We start from the raw sequence: 18150 nt of genomic DNA, 5'->3' as shown, positions 1-18150 counted from the left end.
ACAAGATTAGATAGTGTCTTAAGCCAATCTCTTTTGAGGTATAAAAGAGAGAAGTGAGCAGAGACACACGGGAACTTCATACAACCAAGAAAGCACTGCTGGGAGCAGAGTGTGTCCTTTGGACCTGAGGTTCCTGCGCTGAGATGCTCCCAGACCAAGGGAAGACTGATGCATCACAAGGAGCTTCCTCCAGAGCTGACAGAGACAGAAAGCCTTCTCCTGGGGCTTATATCCTGAATTTGGACTTGTAGGCTACTCTACTATAAGAAAATAAATTTCTCTTTGTTAAAGCCATCCAATTGTGGTATTTCTGTTATAGCAGCACTAAATGACTAAGACAACAGCCAAGTGCTTAACCACTGCACCATCAGGGGTCTTTTTTACATGGTAGCTTATTATTTTAAATGTGGAAAAATACACTTATTATCACTGTCAAAGTGTAATTTTCAAAAAGTTCAAAACATGGCTCACATATGAATGTAAAATGAACACGTCAAAGACTTATCAACTCATTAATAAGGGAGCAAGTATGATGGCAGAGCAAGAGAATTTTGAGGAACTGGATATTTATGGGCACTGAAACAAGAATAGGAGACTAAGATTCTTGGATTAGGTACAAAACTGGTTATTATCCTATAGGGTAATAAAAAATCATAACCTTAGGGTTATCTTTTCTACTGGACAGAAAGTATTCGCATTTCTACCAAATAAAATCTACAAGTTGACGTGTGACTCCAGAGTCTGAGCCCTTAATTATTGTAAATAGCAGTCAAACAAAAGTACATTCCCCTAGATATTAACAGTTCCTCAGGTGGGCTTGTTAAAAGAATGACTTTGAAAGGACACACTGCACTCTCTTGGCCTTATTTCTAAGTCCGGATAATTTTTCTTAACATCCCTCAATAGGGACAAATAGTCACTCCGGGGATAGATTTGCCCAGAGAAGGGCAGCAAGCCTCCTCATACTCACAGAGGCATCAGGGGTCCCAGGAGAAACCTAAGGCCATAAATGGGCACACAACCCTCTCTCCTACCCCTTCCATAACACTTTAGACATGTCTCCTGCTTAAAAACAAACAACTGCATCCCTAAGATTGAACCTTTACCCCGTTAATGATGGCATCTCCATAAAAATAGGGGGGAAAAAAAGTTGCCATGGAGTCAATTCCAACTCATGGCGACCCCACGTGTGTCAGCGTGGAACCGTGCTCCATAGGGTTTTTAGTGGCTGTGATCTTTCAGAAGTAGATCATGAGGACTTTCTTCTGAGGCGCCTCTGGGTAGACTCAAACCGCCAGCCTTTCAGTTGGTAGCCGAGCACTTAACCATTTGCACCACCCAGGGACTCTTATAAAGACAGGAGTGCCACCTTTTTAAAATGGTAATAGCTAACGCTCTGTTCCAGACACCATTGTAGGTACTCCACCTGTACTAACTCATTTAGCTTCAGCAATTTCAGCTGTCCTCTAAAGTAGACAGGCAAAGGAAAAGAGACACAATGAAGGTAACAAGCTTGGCCACTTAGTCCCCAGTTAGTGAACTGGGATCCCCAGTTAGTGAATTGGGATCCAACACAGACAGCATGCTCTCAGTCACAATCCTGCCTCTCCACTACAGCCTGCCTGGAGTAGGGGCTGAACCAAAGACTTCAGAAAGTCCCTGTTATGGACTGCATTGTGTCACCTAAAGAGAAAGGTTGAAGTCCTAACCCCTGCTACCTGTGAGTGTAACCTTGTTGGGAAATAGAGTCTTTGAACGTGTTATCAGGTCCCATGAGGTCATATTAGAGTAGGGTGGGTCCTAATCCAGTATGAGTGGCATCCTTATAAAAGAGAAGACACACAGAGAAGATGGCCATGTGACAACAGAGGCAGAACTTGAAGTGACAGAGCTACAAGCCAAGAATACCAAGGATTGCCAGCTGTCATCAGAAGCTAGGAGAGAGGCATCGTTCAGATTCTTCCTCAGAGCCCTCAAAAGGAATCAACGCAATGGACACTCTGATTTCAGACTTGCAGCCTCCAGAACTGTGAGACAACAAATTATTGTTCTTATAAGCCACCCAGTTTGTGGAACTTGGTCGTGGCAGCCCCAGGAGACGAACTTATTCCCTGCCATTCCATGATGCTACAGCAAATGTGAAGAACAAGGCATTTTGTTAGGAGACCAGACATGCGAGTCTCAGTGGGAAAGCCAGGATTGTTTAGCTCACAAAAAAGCACTGTTAACTAAAGCCACAGAACAGTTCTATTTAGGAGGAAAAAAAAAAAAAAAAATCAGTGACAAATCTTTTAACTGTTTAATGTAAAAAGAACGTGCCACTCATGTAGGTGACTTCGGTAACTACACAACGCCTTTATTCTCTAACAGCAGGGAGGGAACAAAAAACCAGGAATCTATAAAAAGGCTGAGTAAAGAATTAATTTAGTAAATAATATTTAAGTCAAAGAGTTATTTTTGGATTTTTCTCAAAACTTGAATTGGCTGAAAGTACTTCAATTATTCTATAATTGCATGGATTAATTTATCCCCACCCCCAAGGGAAATTCTATTTATGTTCTTGGGGGGCGTCTTGGAAGCAAGGCCAAGATCTCTGAAAGAAACGGAAGGATGGTGTAGCAGGATATTAATAATCACATAAGTAGCCTGATATTAAGTATAACGGGGTTAAAAATTTAAACTCATCTGTGTGTTTCTTCCAGTTTCTGCCCAGGCTCGAGGGAGAACAGCTTGAAAGACCAGATCAGACCACTGCCTACAGCAGTTTATGATACCCTCCCTCTGTCCCCACCACACCCCCAGGAACCACCCCTGGGACAGATTACCCTCAGACTTTTTGCTGCTGTGTGGCACAAACCAGTTGCTGTTGACTCCAACTCATGGCGACCCCATGTGTGTCAGAGTAGAACTGTGCTCCACAGGGTTTCGATGGCTGATGTTCCGGAAGTACTTGGCCAGACCTTTCATCCAAGACACCTCTGATGGACCTGAACCTCCAACTTTTCAGTTAGCTGCCAAGCGCATTAACTATTTGCACCACCCAGGGACTCTGCTGTCCAGCAAAAAGCCAAACTTTTTCATGAGGTGGATCTTGGACTAGCAAACACTGAGACGAAGCCCCTTCCCCATTTTTTTAATACTGACCCAGGTAAGGTGGAAGGATACTGAGGCATTGGTGGTTAAGTGGCAGAATTTTCACCTTCCATGTGGGAAACCCAGGTTCGATTCTGGGCCAGTATACCTCATGCACAGCCACCAGCTGTCTGTTAGTGGAGACCTGCGTGCTGCTGTGATGCTGAACAGGCTTCAATAGAGCTTCCAGACTAAAATGGACTAGGAAGAAAGACCTGGTGATCTACTTCTGAAAATCAATCAATGAAAACCCTGTGAATCACAATGGCAAGAACTCTACCACTGAACCACCAATGCCTCAGTAACCTTCCACCTTACCTGGGTCAATATAAAAAAAATGGGGAAAGGGTTTCTTCCCTACGTGTTTTCCCTTTCTTTTGGAAAATATTTTACTCTTGGCACCAGAGAGTGGGCTGAGGGTTGGAATTCCAGTGTAATAACAACATTTGTTCAACATGGACTAAGGGCTTGGCACTGTGCCAAGTGCTTTATGTTTCAGTCATCAAACAATCCTATAGGTTACTCTCGTTAATTCCATTTTACAAAAGGAAATTGGGTCTTCAAAAGGGTGAATGCTTCCTTAAGGTGGCAAAGCTTGTAACTGGCAGAGTCAGCATTAGAATCCAGGGGGGCCAACTCACAAGTCCACACTCTTATCCAGTCCTCACACTCCTGCTGTTGAGGAAGTAAATCTCCAGGAGGCCCTGCAACCCATCTTCTGCACCTTGACCCTCTAACATCCTCAAGCTTCTAAAGATGTGGTCCGAGAAGTTATGGCGCACAGACAATGAAAAGAGGTGCTTTATTTCTAGTGATTTTAGTAAACAGGGTCTTCATGCCTCTTTAGCTGCTCTTCCTTGATCTTCTGAGCACCTTCTACCACACAGCCAGAGAGGCTGAGCAAGTGGGAGATGATGCTGAGCAAAAATGTATACCTGCTACTCAACGTGGAGGTGGTGTGGGCGAAACAAGGGGAAACACGGACCAACTGCAACCTGGATTTTTAACGTATGGGGGAGGGGGTCACCCTATGCTTAATCAATGACTATTACTCACAGACAATAGAAGCAGGTGGGCAGGCAGGCTCAAGGAAGATTCTCGAAGATGATAAGGAAGAAGACATGCCTCTCTGAATAGTCACTCATGAATTATAAATAACATTTTTTCTACAGAACTTCACAGCTTGCAAAGTTCACACGACTACCCTGTGAAATATTTTTGTCACTCCACTGTCCAGATGAGGCAACTCATAAGTTACCCAAGGGCACTGGCCAAAAAATGGCAAAGCCAGAACACAACACCTTGATTTTGGAGTCTTCTGCTCTTCTCACCACACCCCAGCCTCTGTGAAGCCTTGCCCTGCTCCCTCCAACATCTGTCCTCTCCTCTATTACAGCACTGACATGCAATGCCTGCACACAGTAGCTGCTCAATAAATGGTGGCTGAAAGATGAATGTGGGACCTGTTACCGCTCCTACAATGACATGCAATGGATTTTTAAAACTACTGGAAAGAAGAAACACAGCAAGGGCTTCTGGTGAAACACGGCAGATCAAATCCATGCCATTAGCTCTACTCCCTCCTGAATCCCACTAAAATGACTCAAAAGGAAAAAGAAGTCAAAGACCCCTCCATAACAAAAAGAGTAGAAGGGCCAATGACGCAAACAAAAAGAAATGAGCAAAACTGTGTTTGCTAGGGGAGCAGGTGGCCACTGGAAAATGACTTCTTGTTTGCTGCTGTTGAGTCTACCTTCTATACAACAGAACAAAACGATGGCTGGTCCTGCCTCATCCTCACGATCACTAGCATGTTCAACTCCATCATTGGGACTACTGTGCCAATCCATCTCACCAAGGGTTTCCTTCACCCTCACTGGCCCTCTACTTTATCAAATATGGTATTCTTCTCCAGCAATTGATCCCTCCTGATGACATGCCCAAAGCAAGTGAGACACTGTTCTGTTGTGATCCATAGGATTTTCATTGGCTAATTTTCAGAAACAGATCACCAGGCCTTTCTTCCTAGTCTGTCTTGGTCTAGAAGCTCCACTGAAACCTGCCCACCATGGGGGACCCTGCTGGTATTTGAAACACCAGTAGCATAGCCTCCAGCATCATAACAGCACGTAAGCAACCACAGTATGACACACTGACAGATGGGTGGTGGAAATGACTTTGGCTGACGGGAAAACACGGAACCCTAAGCTGGCAGTGGAGGAATTTTGTTTATACCTCTGAGCCCCAAAGAGGCTCAGGAACTGACAGCCCCTGTTGTTGCTGTTGTTGTTAGGTGCCATCGAGTCGGTTCCAACTCATAACGACCCCGTGTACAACAGAACAAAACACTGTCCGGTCCTGGGCCATCATCACAATTGTTGTTATGCTTGAGCCCATTGTTGCAGCCACTATATCAATCCATCTCGTTGAGGGTCTTCCTCTTTTTTGCTGACCTTCTACCTTACCAAGCATGATTTGTCCTTCTCCAGGGACTGCTCCCTCCTGATAATATGCCCCAAGAATGTGAGACGAAGTCTCGCCATCCTTGCTTCTAATGAGGTGGCACCTCTAAAACAGGGATTTAGGGGCCCTGAAAGCAAAGTTGAAAGATCTCCTACACCTCCTCCTGACCCCGGCAGGAGGTGGAGGCTTGCTCTCTGGACCAGTAACAGACAGGTGCAGGGGTGGGGGAAGTACAACACACAATGCAGTGCCCTCCCATGGACACAGGACATAATGACCACTGAGGAGCCCCCGGCCCTCCTTCCTCTGCTGGCTCCCAGCTGCAGGTGGCTCACATGTGACTGCCAGGCCGGGCCCCATCCTTCAGAGACTGAAGGCCGAGGGCTCTCCCCACCAGGCCCCCAGTCACTGGTCCCCGCCTCCCCCACACTCCCGACTCTGTCACCTTTCTCTTGGCTAATTTCACACAAATTAAATTGGGCCTCAACCCAGGCAGGGTCTTAAACACACACTCACTGAAATCCAATTAACCTTCGATAAAGGTCCTGCAATCAATAGTCATTCTGTGGCTTGAGAAGGCTCCATCCAGTCCAGAAAGCAGCTCCTGCACGACCTTTACTTTTAATGAGATCAACGGCAGTCACTGTCGCCAGCTCTTAAAGTGACTGCCAAATATGATCACCGGGTCAGGCCCCGCGGTAATATCTGCTTCTGTGCTCAGAGACACAAACAAACGAGGGCCCCTGCAGGCTGCTGGCTCTCAGAGGCCCTGTGCTCCCTGGGAGGTGAGTGCACCTGGGCAGGGCTGCCTCATGCCTAGAGGGGCAAAACAGCCAAGTGGGCTCACCTGGGCAGCCCCCACCCCCTGGCCTTATGACAGGTGGTTCCTGAACTTTAGTGAGTGTCTGAGCCACTTGGAGAGTTCATTAAAATGCAGATTCTTGCAACTCCTTCCAGCCTTCCCTACCCCAGGTTTTGATTAGTAAATCTGGGGTGCAGCCACGAATCTTAATTTTTAAATAAGTCCCTTGGTGATTCTGAAATACATAGTTCATGAACAAGTTTATTTCCCAGCAAGCCAAAGAATCACTTTTGTAAAATGTCTGAAGCATGAAGGATCCTTAGAGTCCAGTTAGTCCAAACCATTCAGTAAGGAAATTGAGGCCCAGAGAGGGAGTATAATTTGCCAAAGGTCACACAGCAAGCCACCGGCAGGGATGGAGCTTGGGCCCAGGTGTCCCTCTTAACCCGGTGTTTCACAATGCAAGTCTATCAGGAACTGGCTGTTTAGACTGGCCTCCAGGTTCCCACAAGCTAGGCCCAGCTGGGCTGGGATGCTATGGCGTGAGGAGGCCTCCTCAAAGTGGAGGCGGAAAGATTCAACAAGTTGCTGGAGGGTCTTAGGCCATCCTCACCCATCTTGAGAAGGTTCCTTCTACAGCCACCTTCCAGCTGTACCAGCCAAGATGCCACTAATCAATCCACCCCCCATGACCTGGGGTGAAATCTTTGCCCCTTGTCACCCCTATCTGTCCCTTGTATTTCCTGCCCCTAGGAAGGCTCCAAGGCAGGCAGTCCTCTAGAGGGAGAGTCACTCAGGGACTGGCTTGCTGAGTCCCATAGTCCTGGGAAGACATGTTTTTTTTTTTTTCCTGTATTTTATTTATTTTGCTGTTGTTGAGAATATACACAGCAAAACATACACCAATTCAACAGTTTCTAAATGTACCATATAGTGACACTGATTACATTCTTTAAGTTTTGCAACCATTAGCCTCCTTTTCTGAGTTGTTCCTCCCTCATTAACATAAACTCACTGCCCCCTTTTGAATTGCTGTTGTCAATTTGATCTCATATAGATAGTTCTTAAAAGAGCACCATGGTCAAGGCAGACCTTTACTAGTTAAGCTAAACTATTGATCAGTTTTAAGAAGACTTCAGTGACCATCCAAGACACAACAATTGGTCTCTATTCACCTGAAGCAACAGAGGAAGAAGGAGAGTCAGGAATAGAAGGAGGATATGGAATGTGTGGCTAATTGCCTCCATGAACAACTGCCTCCTTTGCCATAAGACCAGAAGAACTGGGAAGTGCCCAGCTACCATTACTGAAAATTTTGACTGAAGATTCCATAGAAGAATCCTGATCAAAAGGCGGAAAACGCAGAACAGAATTTCAAATTCTGATGGACTCCAGACTTTCTGGAGCCACAGAGGCTGGATGAACCCCTGAAACTATTGCCCTAAAATAATTTTTAAACCTTAAACCAAAAATATCCCCTGAAGCCTTCTTAAAACCTAGGGAGATGTTTAGAACTCAGAATTCTGGCTGAAACTTTCAATAATGTAGAGTCTTTCATACTCAACACACACACACACATGCACATGCACACACACACACACACACAACTAGTCTTCCATGAGGCCTGTGTTAATGCTTGATTGGTAACAGACATACCAGATTAATTTATGCAGAGTAAGGCCTGTCCCTGATCTACTCAAAACATCATCCAGTGGTCAGCAACAGCAGAGTACAGCCCATGGCCCATTGCCCAGCCTGGGATTTCTGTGGAAGTAAGCATTTAATTACATAATCTCAGAACACCAAAGAGCTTCCCAAATATAGTCATGCAAACCCTACAGGCCAGGGGCAGGGGATTAAGTAATTAAGATAATATGGTATTATTACAAGGATGGACCAGTAGACCAATGGAACAGAATAGAGATTCCAGTAAAAGATCACACCTAATTTACAACAAAGACGGCAGATCCAAAAGACTAGACTGTAGGATTCCATGTATATGAAGTCCAACAGTGGGCCGAAAGTAATCTATAGTGACAGTCAGAGCAGTGGTTAGTCTGTGGAGGTGTGGGTATTGACTGGGAGGGGACATGAGGGAACCTGCGAGGGCGATGGAAATGATTTGTAGCATTATCTGACTGGTGATTACATGGTCTGTCCATATGAAAATTGACTGAAGTGTTTAAGATTTGTGACCTTAGGCAAGTCACCTTCCCTCTCTGCGTCTGATTCTCCATGTGCAAGGCTGTCGTAAAGAGGGGTGGAGGTGTGAGCAGATGAGCCCAGGCTTCAGTGGGCACCACCCTGCCCCAGCTCTCCCTGCCCACCTCTTCCTCCCAGACACCTCACTGGGCCAGGAGCAAGCAACTACGCCAGAGCACGTCTTTCTGTGTTTGCACCTGTCTTTAAAAATCAAAGGCACCTCAGATGAAACACCATTAGAGCCCTGGGCTTACCCAGATCCAAAGAGATTAATGGATTTGTGGGTGCTACTGGAACGAAAATCCCACAGCAGCTGGCAGTAAGTAAATGCCAATAACCTGGTAGATGGGTGGGGTGGGGTTCTGGGCTCTTTCCTGATCAGAGGCAGAGACTTTGCTCCCCTGTAAGGCTGTTGAGGAAAAGCCAGAGGTGACCTCCCATCCTATCCCTACCCTACTGGAGCCAATGACTTTGTAGTCAAGACTCCTGGTGGGAACAGGGTCCCAGGCTCAGTGCAGCCTTCTCTCTCCCTCTGCAGGAAGCTCTGCCCCGACACCCTCCTTGTGCCCATCAAGGAGCCAACAGTGATGGAAGACAAGGCAGAAGCCCCAAGTTGTGCTACTGGCTGAGTGACCTCCGGAAAGACATTTGCTCTCCTCTCTGAGCTTTACTCCCCATCCATAAAGTGGGGGGAAGGGTTGAAATGGAACAGTAGTTTCTTATCCTTTTCCCCCAAGCAGTAGAACTCTTTCTTTGAAAGGAATCATCCACAGAAGCCCAATATGCAACTCAGATGATGGTGGCGCTGTCCCAGGTGAAGCAGGGTGGGCTCGGTGCCCATTCGCCCCTGCCCCCCACCATGCCCACACACCTGAGGTCCCCAAAGGGGTTGTTCTTGGAGCACTGTTTCCTGTTCCCCTAGTCAGGGGACAAAGCTTCCCCAGGAGGCTGCCCGGTGTGACTCAGGCTACATTTCCCAGCCACGTCCACAGCGGCTGCTCCATATACCTTGGTGTATCCCCTCCCTTTATGGCTTAAGAGGAGCACTGGAGTCAAAGAGACCTGGGTTTCAATCCCAACTCTACTAGCTGTGTGACCTTTAGCAAGCTACCTTTCCTCTCTGAGTCTCTGACTCTTCATCTGCAAAATGGAGACAAGAAGACCTAACTCCTAAGTTTACAATGAGAAAGGGCCTAGCACAGGGAGGTGTTGTTAGTTGCGTAGATGTTAGCTGCCGTAGAGACTGCCCCGGACTTATGGTGACCCCGTGCACAATAAGATTGGACCGTTGTGATCCACAGGGTTTTCACTGGCTGATTAGACACCCAGGTATTTCATCCTGGTCCATCTTAGTCTGAAAGCTCAGCTGAAACCTGTTCAGCATCACAGCAACATACAAGCCTCCACTGAAAGGCGGGTGTGCACAGGGAAGTAGGTATTCAATAAATATTAGTGCCCACTCACTGAACACTTGGCAAAGGAGGAAGGAGGAAAGGACATGGCCCAATGATAATGAAAATAAGAATCTAGCTACCATGCCAGGCACTGTGCTAAGCACTGTCTGTGCATTAACTCATGTTGATGTCACAACCCCTCTTGGAGGTAGTTACCGTGTTGTTGCTGGCGAGTTGATTCAGATTCACGGTGACCCCACGTGTGCACAGTACAACTGCTCCATACGATTTTTAAGGCTATGACCTTCTGAAAGTAGATCACCAAGCCTGTCTGCCGAGGCACCTCTGGATGGGTTTCAACCACCAATCTTTGGGCTAATAGTCAAGCACTTAACTATTTGCACCACCCAGGAACTACGATCATAGAAGGTACTATGATACCATTTACAGAGGCCACCAGGGGGCTGTGCTCACAACTGCCACACTGTCCCACAATTCTAGCTGGCTCATCTGCTGAGCCAAGGTGTGGCTTTCCCCTCTGGCCCCTCAGGGTCATTGTGTGTTGCCTTGGAGGGGGGAGCAGGAAAGAACATCCTTCATTCCATTCCTTTTTCTTTCCTGGTGGGCAGTGACTGTTCTATTTACTGGTCCCTTCCATTTCTTCTTCCCTACCCAGTCGGAGTGGCAGATCACATCACTGCACTCCTCAGAACCCTTCAGTGACCCCCCACTACCTCCAAGGTAATACCCAAGACCTTCACCAACTATCCTACACCTCTACCCCTACTCATCTCCCTATATTCCCTAAGACCCCACCCCAAGCCCTGTCAAACTACACCTATACCCTCCCCTTCCCCTCACCTGGCCAATTCCTGTGGGTCCTCCCAAGGAAGACCTGTGGGCAGAGGTGAGTGCTTTTTCCTCATCTTCCCCAGCGTCTCGCTCATACCCCTCTTGCTGCCCTAGATATGGCCAGAACCATATCTAGATTTAGTTGTGTGCCTGATTCCAATGCTAGGCTATGAGCTCCCTAAAGAAGGATTGTGTCCAATTCCCCCTCTGAACCCCCATAGCTCACACACAGTAGGTACTTTTAACATGATGAATTTTGTTGAAAAGGCACAATGCCTACCCCAGGGACCCTGTGGGGACCAAGAAGAAGAAAATGGGGTATAGGCTACAGCCCCTACTGGCCAGTTACCCTGAGGCCAAGGGGGTGGGAGGTGGGGAACACAAAAACAGCTGTCTTCAAGTTGATTTCGACTCTTGGCAACCCCACGTGTGTCAGAGTAGAACTGTGCTCCATAGGGTTTTCTATGGCTGATTTTTTTGAAAGTAGATCCCCAGGCCTTCCTTCTGAGGCGCCTCTAGGTGGACTTAAACCTCCAACCTTTCTGTTAGCAGCTGAGCACATAAAGCATTTATACCATCTAGGGAGACAAAAGCCCCTCCTTCTTCCCTAGGTCTGTAAAGCTGACACAGTTAGCTACTGCGGTCCTCACAGGGGGCTCTGGCTCCTTTTTGCCTGATACCTTACGTTCTGAGTAGCGACAGGGAGAGCAGAGGGCAAGAAGAGAATGGGACATTGTCCAGTTTCCACAGCGGCAGAAGGACTGAGCCCCACTGATTTCACACCTTTGCTCTCTGTGGTCACTCAGCTCTGAGGGGCTCAAATGGTACAAGAAAGATGAGAAATTGCTTGTCCAAGCAGGAGCTGTAGGGAGGAGAGGTGCTATGTGGTAAGTCCCTGAGGGTAGGGTGGCTCTGACCCTACACCTGTGGTGTGCTGGGCTTCCAGGACACAGCATCGCCCACCCAGGGCCAAGCAGTGCCCAGTGGCAGGGTGGCAGCACCCATGCACTCTGCTCTGCTCTCTGAACCCTGAAGGTGAAAGCCTCCCAGCACCTGGGCTGTGTTCAGGCCAACAGGTAGAGATGTCCAGCGATGGAAAGAGCAACCCGTTTGGCTGGCCGGTTGGTTTATTCCTTTGTTCAGTAAGTATTCGTTAAATACTATGTGGTCTGCACTGTGCTAGACCCTGGGGAAACTATTTGAAGAGGTAATGAGTTCCCTGTCACTGGAGGCATTCCACAGGAACCTGGCTGATCCCACGCTAACAACGTTGTAGAGGGGGTTATATATCCCTGTCTCTGCCCACTACACAGGTTGAAACGCCTTCTGCTCCCGAGCCCACTGGAGAGCTCCCTGCCCATCATGGCCCAACCCACAGGCCACCTCCTCCCCTAAAGCCTTTTCTTTCTTACTCATCCCTTCCTGGCTGAATTACAAGTGTTCTGAGTTACCAGAACACTTTAGACACAGCTCTTTCACCATATTCTCAAAGTTTATTAAAGCTGTTTTTATATACATCTCTACAGTGTCACTCTTTAGATCATGCACTCTTTGGGGACAGGACCTTGTCTCTATTTCCAGTATCCAAAACAGGCTATATGCCCAGTAGATGCCCAAGAAATGTTAGCTGAGCTGAATGGGCTCCACTAAACAGATGCAGGTAGCAGGGCTCCTCGATTTTGTCTACTTGTTTTCCTAACACAGGGGAGCAGGTACAGGACCCCCTAGGGGTGGGAGAAGGGCACTTAATTTACTTGAACTCTCATTTATCTTAAACTTCGCACCAAGTTTTCATTCTGCTCCAGAATATAGCCATGTTTGTTTTAAATAAAAATTGTCAGTCTCAGTTGTCACGTGGTTGGTGGTGACTTTGCTGTTGCTGCGTTTTTTGCTTGGTTGGTTGGTTGTTGTTTTTTTTGTTTCCTTTTGTTTTGTTTACAAAAATAAAGATGGAAGAACTTATTTGAAAAAGAAAAAAAGAACTGTCAATCTCCTTCACATCTTCAAGTGAAAATAAGACTCCGGGACCATCCCAAAATTCAGCCTGAGGCTCAGTATGCCCCTGCCCCCACCATGTACTGCGAGCACCAGCTTTAGATGGGGCATAGCGCTGGACTAGATGAGCTGAAAGGGGCTTTCTTACTCTGAGATTTTATAATCCTTCACATACGGCCCACATTTCAAGGCAGCGGGGCCAGACTCGAGGCCTCATCCTGGCCACGTCTGCCCAAGCCAGGCTGCTGGACCAAGCCCCCGTCCTCGGGCACAGCAGTCCCTGAGCTCTGGGACTCACCTCACTGACGTCGATCTTGTTCCTCTCCATGTAGCCCCTGTCATTGACCTGCCCGCCGTCCACAAACTCCATCAGAAGGACCCGCTTGGTGGAGAGCTCCCAGTAGATTCGGGGGATCTGGAATAGGAAAGGGCAGGTCAGATGGTCTAGGAAGGCTGGGAGCCAGGGGTGAGGACCACAGTGAGGCACAGAGAGCCAGACAGCAGAGATGTTCCTTCCTACAACAGGAGAAGGGGCCCGAGAAGGACCTTAGCAGTGCCCAGGGTGGGAAAAGCAAGCAGCCAGGCTAAGAAAGAAGGGCAGATTTCTCTGCCTCCACCAGCTAGGCCCACTCATCTAGAGACCTTCCTCACCCCTGGGTGGCCCCAACCCCTGGGTGGCACAAATGGTTTGTGCTCGGTTACTAACCAAAAGGTTGGCAGTTCAAATCCACCCAGAGGCACTGCAGAAGAAAGGCCTGGCGATCTACTTCCATAAAGATTACAGCCATTGAAAACCCTATGGAGTGCGGCTATACTCTGAAATATGTGGGGCTGCCATGAGTCGGAACAGGCTTGACAGCAACAGGTTTAGATCCCTGGGTGGCAAACATGGTTTGCACTTAACTACTAACTGAAAAGTTGGCAGCCCGAATCCACCCAGAGGCACTGCAGAAGAAAGGCCTGGTAACCTACTTTCAAAAAATCAGCCATTGACAACCCTATGGAGTACAGCTCTACTTTGACACACATGGAACTGCCATGAGTTAGAATCGACTGGACAGCAACAGGTTTCCTCTTGTTTAGGGACCACACAATTGCTTCCCCATCCTCCTCAGTCACGCTTAAAAGCCCAAAACAAACTGGGACTTGGGGGAAAATATGTGAACCTCCTTGACCTGGGCCAGAGTCAGTGTTAAAAAAGCTGGTTTCCTCTCCCCTTCCCACCACCAGTTCAAGCTCCTCGCATAAATCTTAACCCTCGGCCTCAGTTTCTACAACTGTGCAATAGGTGTATTGCATGTACTGAATGAGTTTTTACCAGATGATAAATTTTTTGATCAGAGAATTATGAGTTTTCTCATGCTTATTTCCTTCAAACCCTCTGTGGCAGACAATGCTGGATTCTAACTCAATGCTTATTCCCAATCCTTCTCCTCTCCCTGCCTACCTCCAACTCAAAGTCAGGAAAAACTATTCTCCCTGTCTGCCTTGCAACTAGATATGGCTTATGAGACATAAGTGCATGTTTTCTAGGGGATTCTGGGACAGTTTTTATTTTTCTGATAAAAAGGGATGTTTGCAGATGATACTACTTCTCTTTCCCTTCTCTTCCTGCCTTGAAAGTGAATATGATACCTAGAGCTGCAGCAGCTATCTTGCAACCATGAGGAAAAGAACATCACAGAAATGCCAGACCTGATATTGTCAAGTAACTAAAACAATGTCAGCAGGCAGCTCCTGCAAGCCTTCTTGCCATGTGAGGAAAATAAATTCTTTTTGTTTAAGGCACTCTAAATTGGGCATTCATTTACCTGCAGACAAGTGCATTCCTAACTGATATGCCCTCCAACTCCCTCGATTCTGTGAACACCCAACAGTGAAGAAGAGAACAGATTTCCCCAGAAACAGGCAAGAAATTGGACTGCACCAAGGGTTGCTGGCTGCCATATGAGTAAGTGGCACCCATCAGCACCACCACGGCCAGGAAGGCAGAATCACCTGGTTTTCAGCATGCCCCATTCCCCCGACAATTTGATAGGCCTATTTCCTCTTACAAATAAGGAAACCAAGACAGTTCATTCAAGTATTTGGGGGAACAAGGTCTTCCTCTACCCAAACCGCCAAAACTCATCCTAGCCGTAAGATAGTGGCCTTCAAGTCAAGAGACCTGTTTCCTGTTCCTAGTTCTGCTAATAATTGCTGAGTCTTAGACCAGCCTCTATGCCTTAGTTTTCCCCATTAGAAAGGAAAATTGCTCCTACCCTATTCTCAGTAAGGAGCTCTGAGGGTGAACGGGGCTGTTCTGACAAGTGAAGCACTCTGGGTTCCTTGGAAGAAAGGTTCCAACTGAAATTAAGGAGTTATTTTTGGGTGCTGCTTGCTTGTGGTTTGTGCCATTTGAAAATCTGGGCCAATAGAGAAATTGGTGATTCTGTGTCACTTTGAACTTAAAATTCAGACTTGCTTGGCATTTTTCAAAAAGTGCCTTTAAAAATATGAGTGTGAGTTTTTCGTTGTTATTGTTGCTCCTGACTTCCAAATGAAAGGGACATGTTTTGGGGTTCAGTTCTTTTGTTTTTTTGAAAAACTAAACTTTTTTGTGGGTGCCTGGGGCTTTGGAGATTCAAAATCAGACCCCCAGCCGGGCCTCTCTGGGGTGACTTGGAAAACAGTCTCGAAAGAGCCATGGATAGAAAAAGAAGACCCCTGGGCTCATGAATCGGGGATGTGGGTGGACTCGGGTTTGCCCCTTGTCTCCCTCCAAATGTAACCATTTCCAGTCTGACAAACAGAGTACCCGCCTTGCTCCAGCTGCTTAGATCTGAAATGACAGAAATCTCAAACCTGGGAAGTAAAAGGGATTGTCGTGGGTGCTCGGGGAGGACAGCAGGGGCCCCTCGGTGAACATGATGCTGCAAAATGCCGAACTGCTCAGGTAGCAGAAACGCGGCTTTGACAGGGGGACAGGAGACCATGTGACTTGCCTCTAAATCACCACACGGGCAGGAGGGCTTGGGGGTTTAGGCTGAAATTTACTTCACTCCATCACCCCTGCTCCTACTCTGCTTCTTCCATCAAGGAAGGGAGAGGGAAAAGAGAAAAATTAAAAAGAGGCAACAAGAACTCACCCCTACCCTGCAAAACCAAACCAAACTCCGAGAGGATTATGGTCAGGGCGCCCTCTGCCCCACAGTCGAGGTCACGCCCTGGCAGTTACAGGTTGATTTCTGTTCCCGGAAAAGATAGGCGCGAGTCCTATCCCCTGGTACTTGTGAATGTGACCTTATTTGGAAATAGTGTCGTTATAGATGTATTAGTTAACATGAGGTCATACTGAAGTAAGATGGGTCCTAATCCAATATGTCTGGTGTCCTTATAAGAGGAGAAGAGACACAGAGAGAAGACAGCTGTATGAAGTCAGAGGCAGTGATGCAGCCACAAGTCAAGGAAGGCCTGGGCCTACCAGAAGTGGAAGAGGCGACTCTGCAGGGAGCATGGCTCAACCAACACCTTGATTTCAGACTTCTGGCTTCCAGAACCGTGAGAGAATAAACTTTTGTTGTTGTAAGCCCCCAGTCTGTGGTAATTTGTCACGGCAGCCTGAGGAAACTAATACAGTAGCCATCAGGCCCCCTGGCACCAGGTTCAACCTCTTTGCAGCAGAGCAGAGGCCCCCTACTGGGGGCTCCACCTGACCCCACACTGACACCAATCCTGACCCCCAAAATGAAGGCACAGAATATAGAAAGTTCTAGACTAAGACTCTAGGCCTCAGCCTCAGCCCACCGTGTGCTATCCTGCCCATGACCCTGTGCTTCTTGCTCTGTTCCTGTACTTTGGTCAGCATGCCTATGAAGCAGGCCCTGGCTGGTCTGGGCCAGCACTCACCAGCCAGGCTGCAGACCTCCCACAACCTGAGCCCAGCAAACCAGAGCACTGACTCTGGGTCAGACTGGATGGCTGGAGCCTCAGCTCTGCCACCCACACTCTATGTGACTTGGGTGAGTTTTGTAATCTCATCTGTAAAATGATGACATTTACAAAGGAAGTAACAGTCCTGACTTTGTACTAGCATCTGTAGGGTAATGATGCCAGCCATGTATAGTTTCACAGGTGGTTCTGATACACAACCAGGGATGAGAGTCACTGGTAGAGAGTTCACTGTGATTTAGATTTTTCCCACAAGTTACTATGAAGGCAGCACAGCAGCATGGTTAAACGTGCAGAGTGGAGCTAGGCTGCCTCCACTGAAAGCCTGCCTCTGCCGCTTACCCACGGTGCAACCTTGGGCAAATGGTTTGATTTCTCTGGGCCTCAGTTTCCTCGTTGGGGCTAATAATGGCATCTCCGTCACAGGGCTGTTATAAAGGTTAAAGAGTAAAATACACGTAAAATGCTTAAAGCTGTCTAACACAGCTGTTGTTGTTGTTGCATTTGAGTCAGCTCCAACTCATGGAGACCTTCTGTACAACATAATGAAATGCTACCCAGTCCTGTGCCATCTTCATGATCGGTGGTGTGTTTGAATCCGTTGTTGTGGCTATTGTGTACTTTGAGTGCCTTACAACCTAGGGGGCTCATCTTCCAACACTATATCAAAAAATATTCTGTTGTGATCCGTAAGATCTTCATCAGCTACTTTTCAGGAGTAGATCACCAGGCTTTTCTTCCTAGTCTCAGTTCAGAAACCCTGCAGAAATCTGTCCACGATGGATGACCGTGCTGGTATTTGAAATACTGGTGGCATAGCTTCCAGCATCACAGCAATATGCAAGCCACCACAGTACAACGCACTGACTGGCAGGTGGTGATAATTATTATAAATCAGTGGTTCTTCATCTCTGAGATTCTTAGTATGCCATGGAGCTTCTCCAGAAGCATGAACATCCCCTCAGAGTTTGTGCAAAAGTTCTGGAGGGTCCCAGGCTCCCTATCTCAGACTAAGAAACCCTGGAATGGCCCTGCTCATCAGATGACCCACAACCTTCCCCAAATTCCAGATACACAGACACCCTCTCTCTTCCTCTCCCCAAACCCTGTGGTCATAAGGTTTCTCTCCTCCTACCTTGTCCCCAGCTGTTACCCAGGTTTGTTGCTAACCTCACCGCTTACCCTTTCCCCTACACAAATACAAAGAGATGCCCAATCGACAAACACCCTGGTCTTGACCATTCAGCCTGGCTGCCCCTTGCCCACTCCCAGTTTCCCCGACACTTCTTTGCGTGCCAAGCTTGTCTGAAGCGTGGAGATTTACAGCACAGGGCTGAGGTTATTAAACCCCACGTACGCAGCAGAAGATGCCTCGCACAC

General features: G+C 47.5%; 1 protein-coding gene across 1 annotated transcript in view; it reads right to left on the bottom strand.

The window, feature by feature from the left end:
- Positions 1–18150, bottom strand: part of ADCK1 (aarF domain containing kinase 1) — a 133356-nt gene that overhangs the window by 17510 nt on the left and 97696 nt on the right. Inside the window, exon 7 of the mRNA XM_023726124.1 lies at positions 13139–13255. Coding sequence (XP_023581892.1) covers positions 13139–13255 — 117 coding nt within the window. The remainder of the gene's footprint in view (positions 1–13138; positions 13256–18150) is intronic.

This window comes from Trichechus manatus, unplaced genomic scaffold, assembly GCF_000243295.1.
Source record: "Trichechus manatus latirostris isolate Lorelei unplaced genomic scaffold, TriManLat1.0 scaffold00010, whole genome shotgun sequence".
Taxonomy (NCBI): Eukaryota; Metazoa; Chordata; class Mammalia; order Sirenia; family Trichechidae; genus Trichechus; species Trichechus manatus.
The sequence above is the reverse complement of the archived record's forward strand: the minus strand, read 5'-3'. Positions and strand labels throughout refer to the sequence as shown.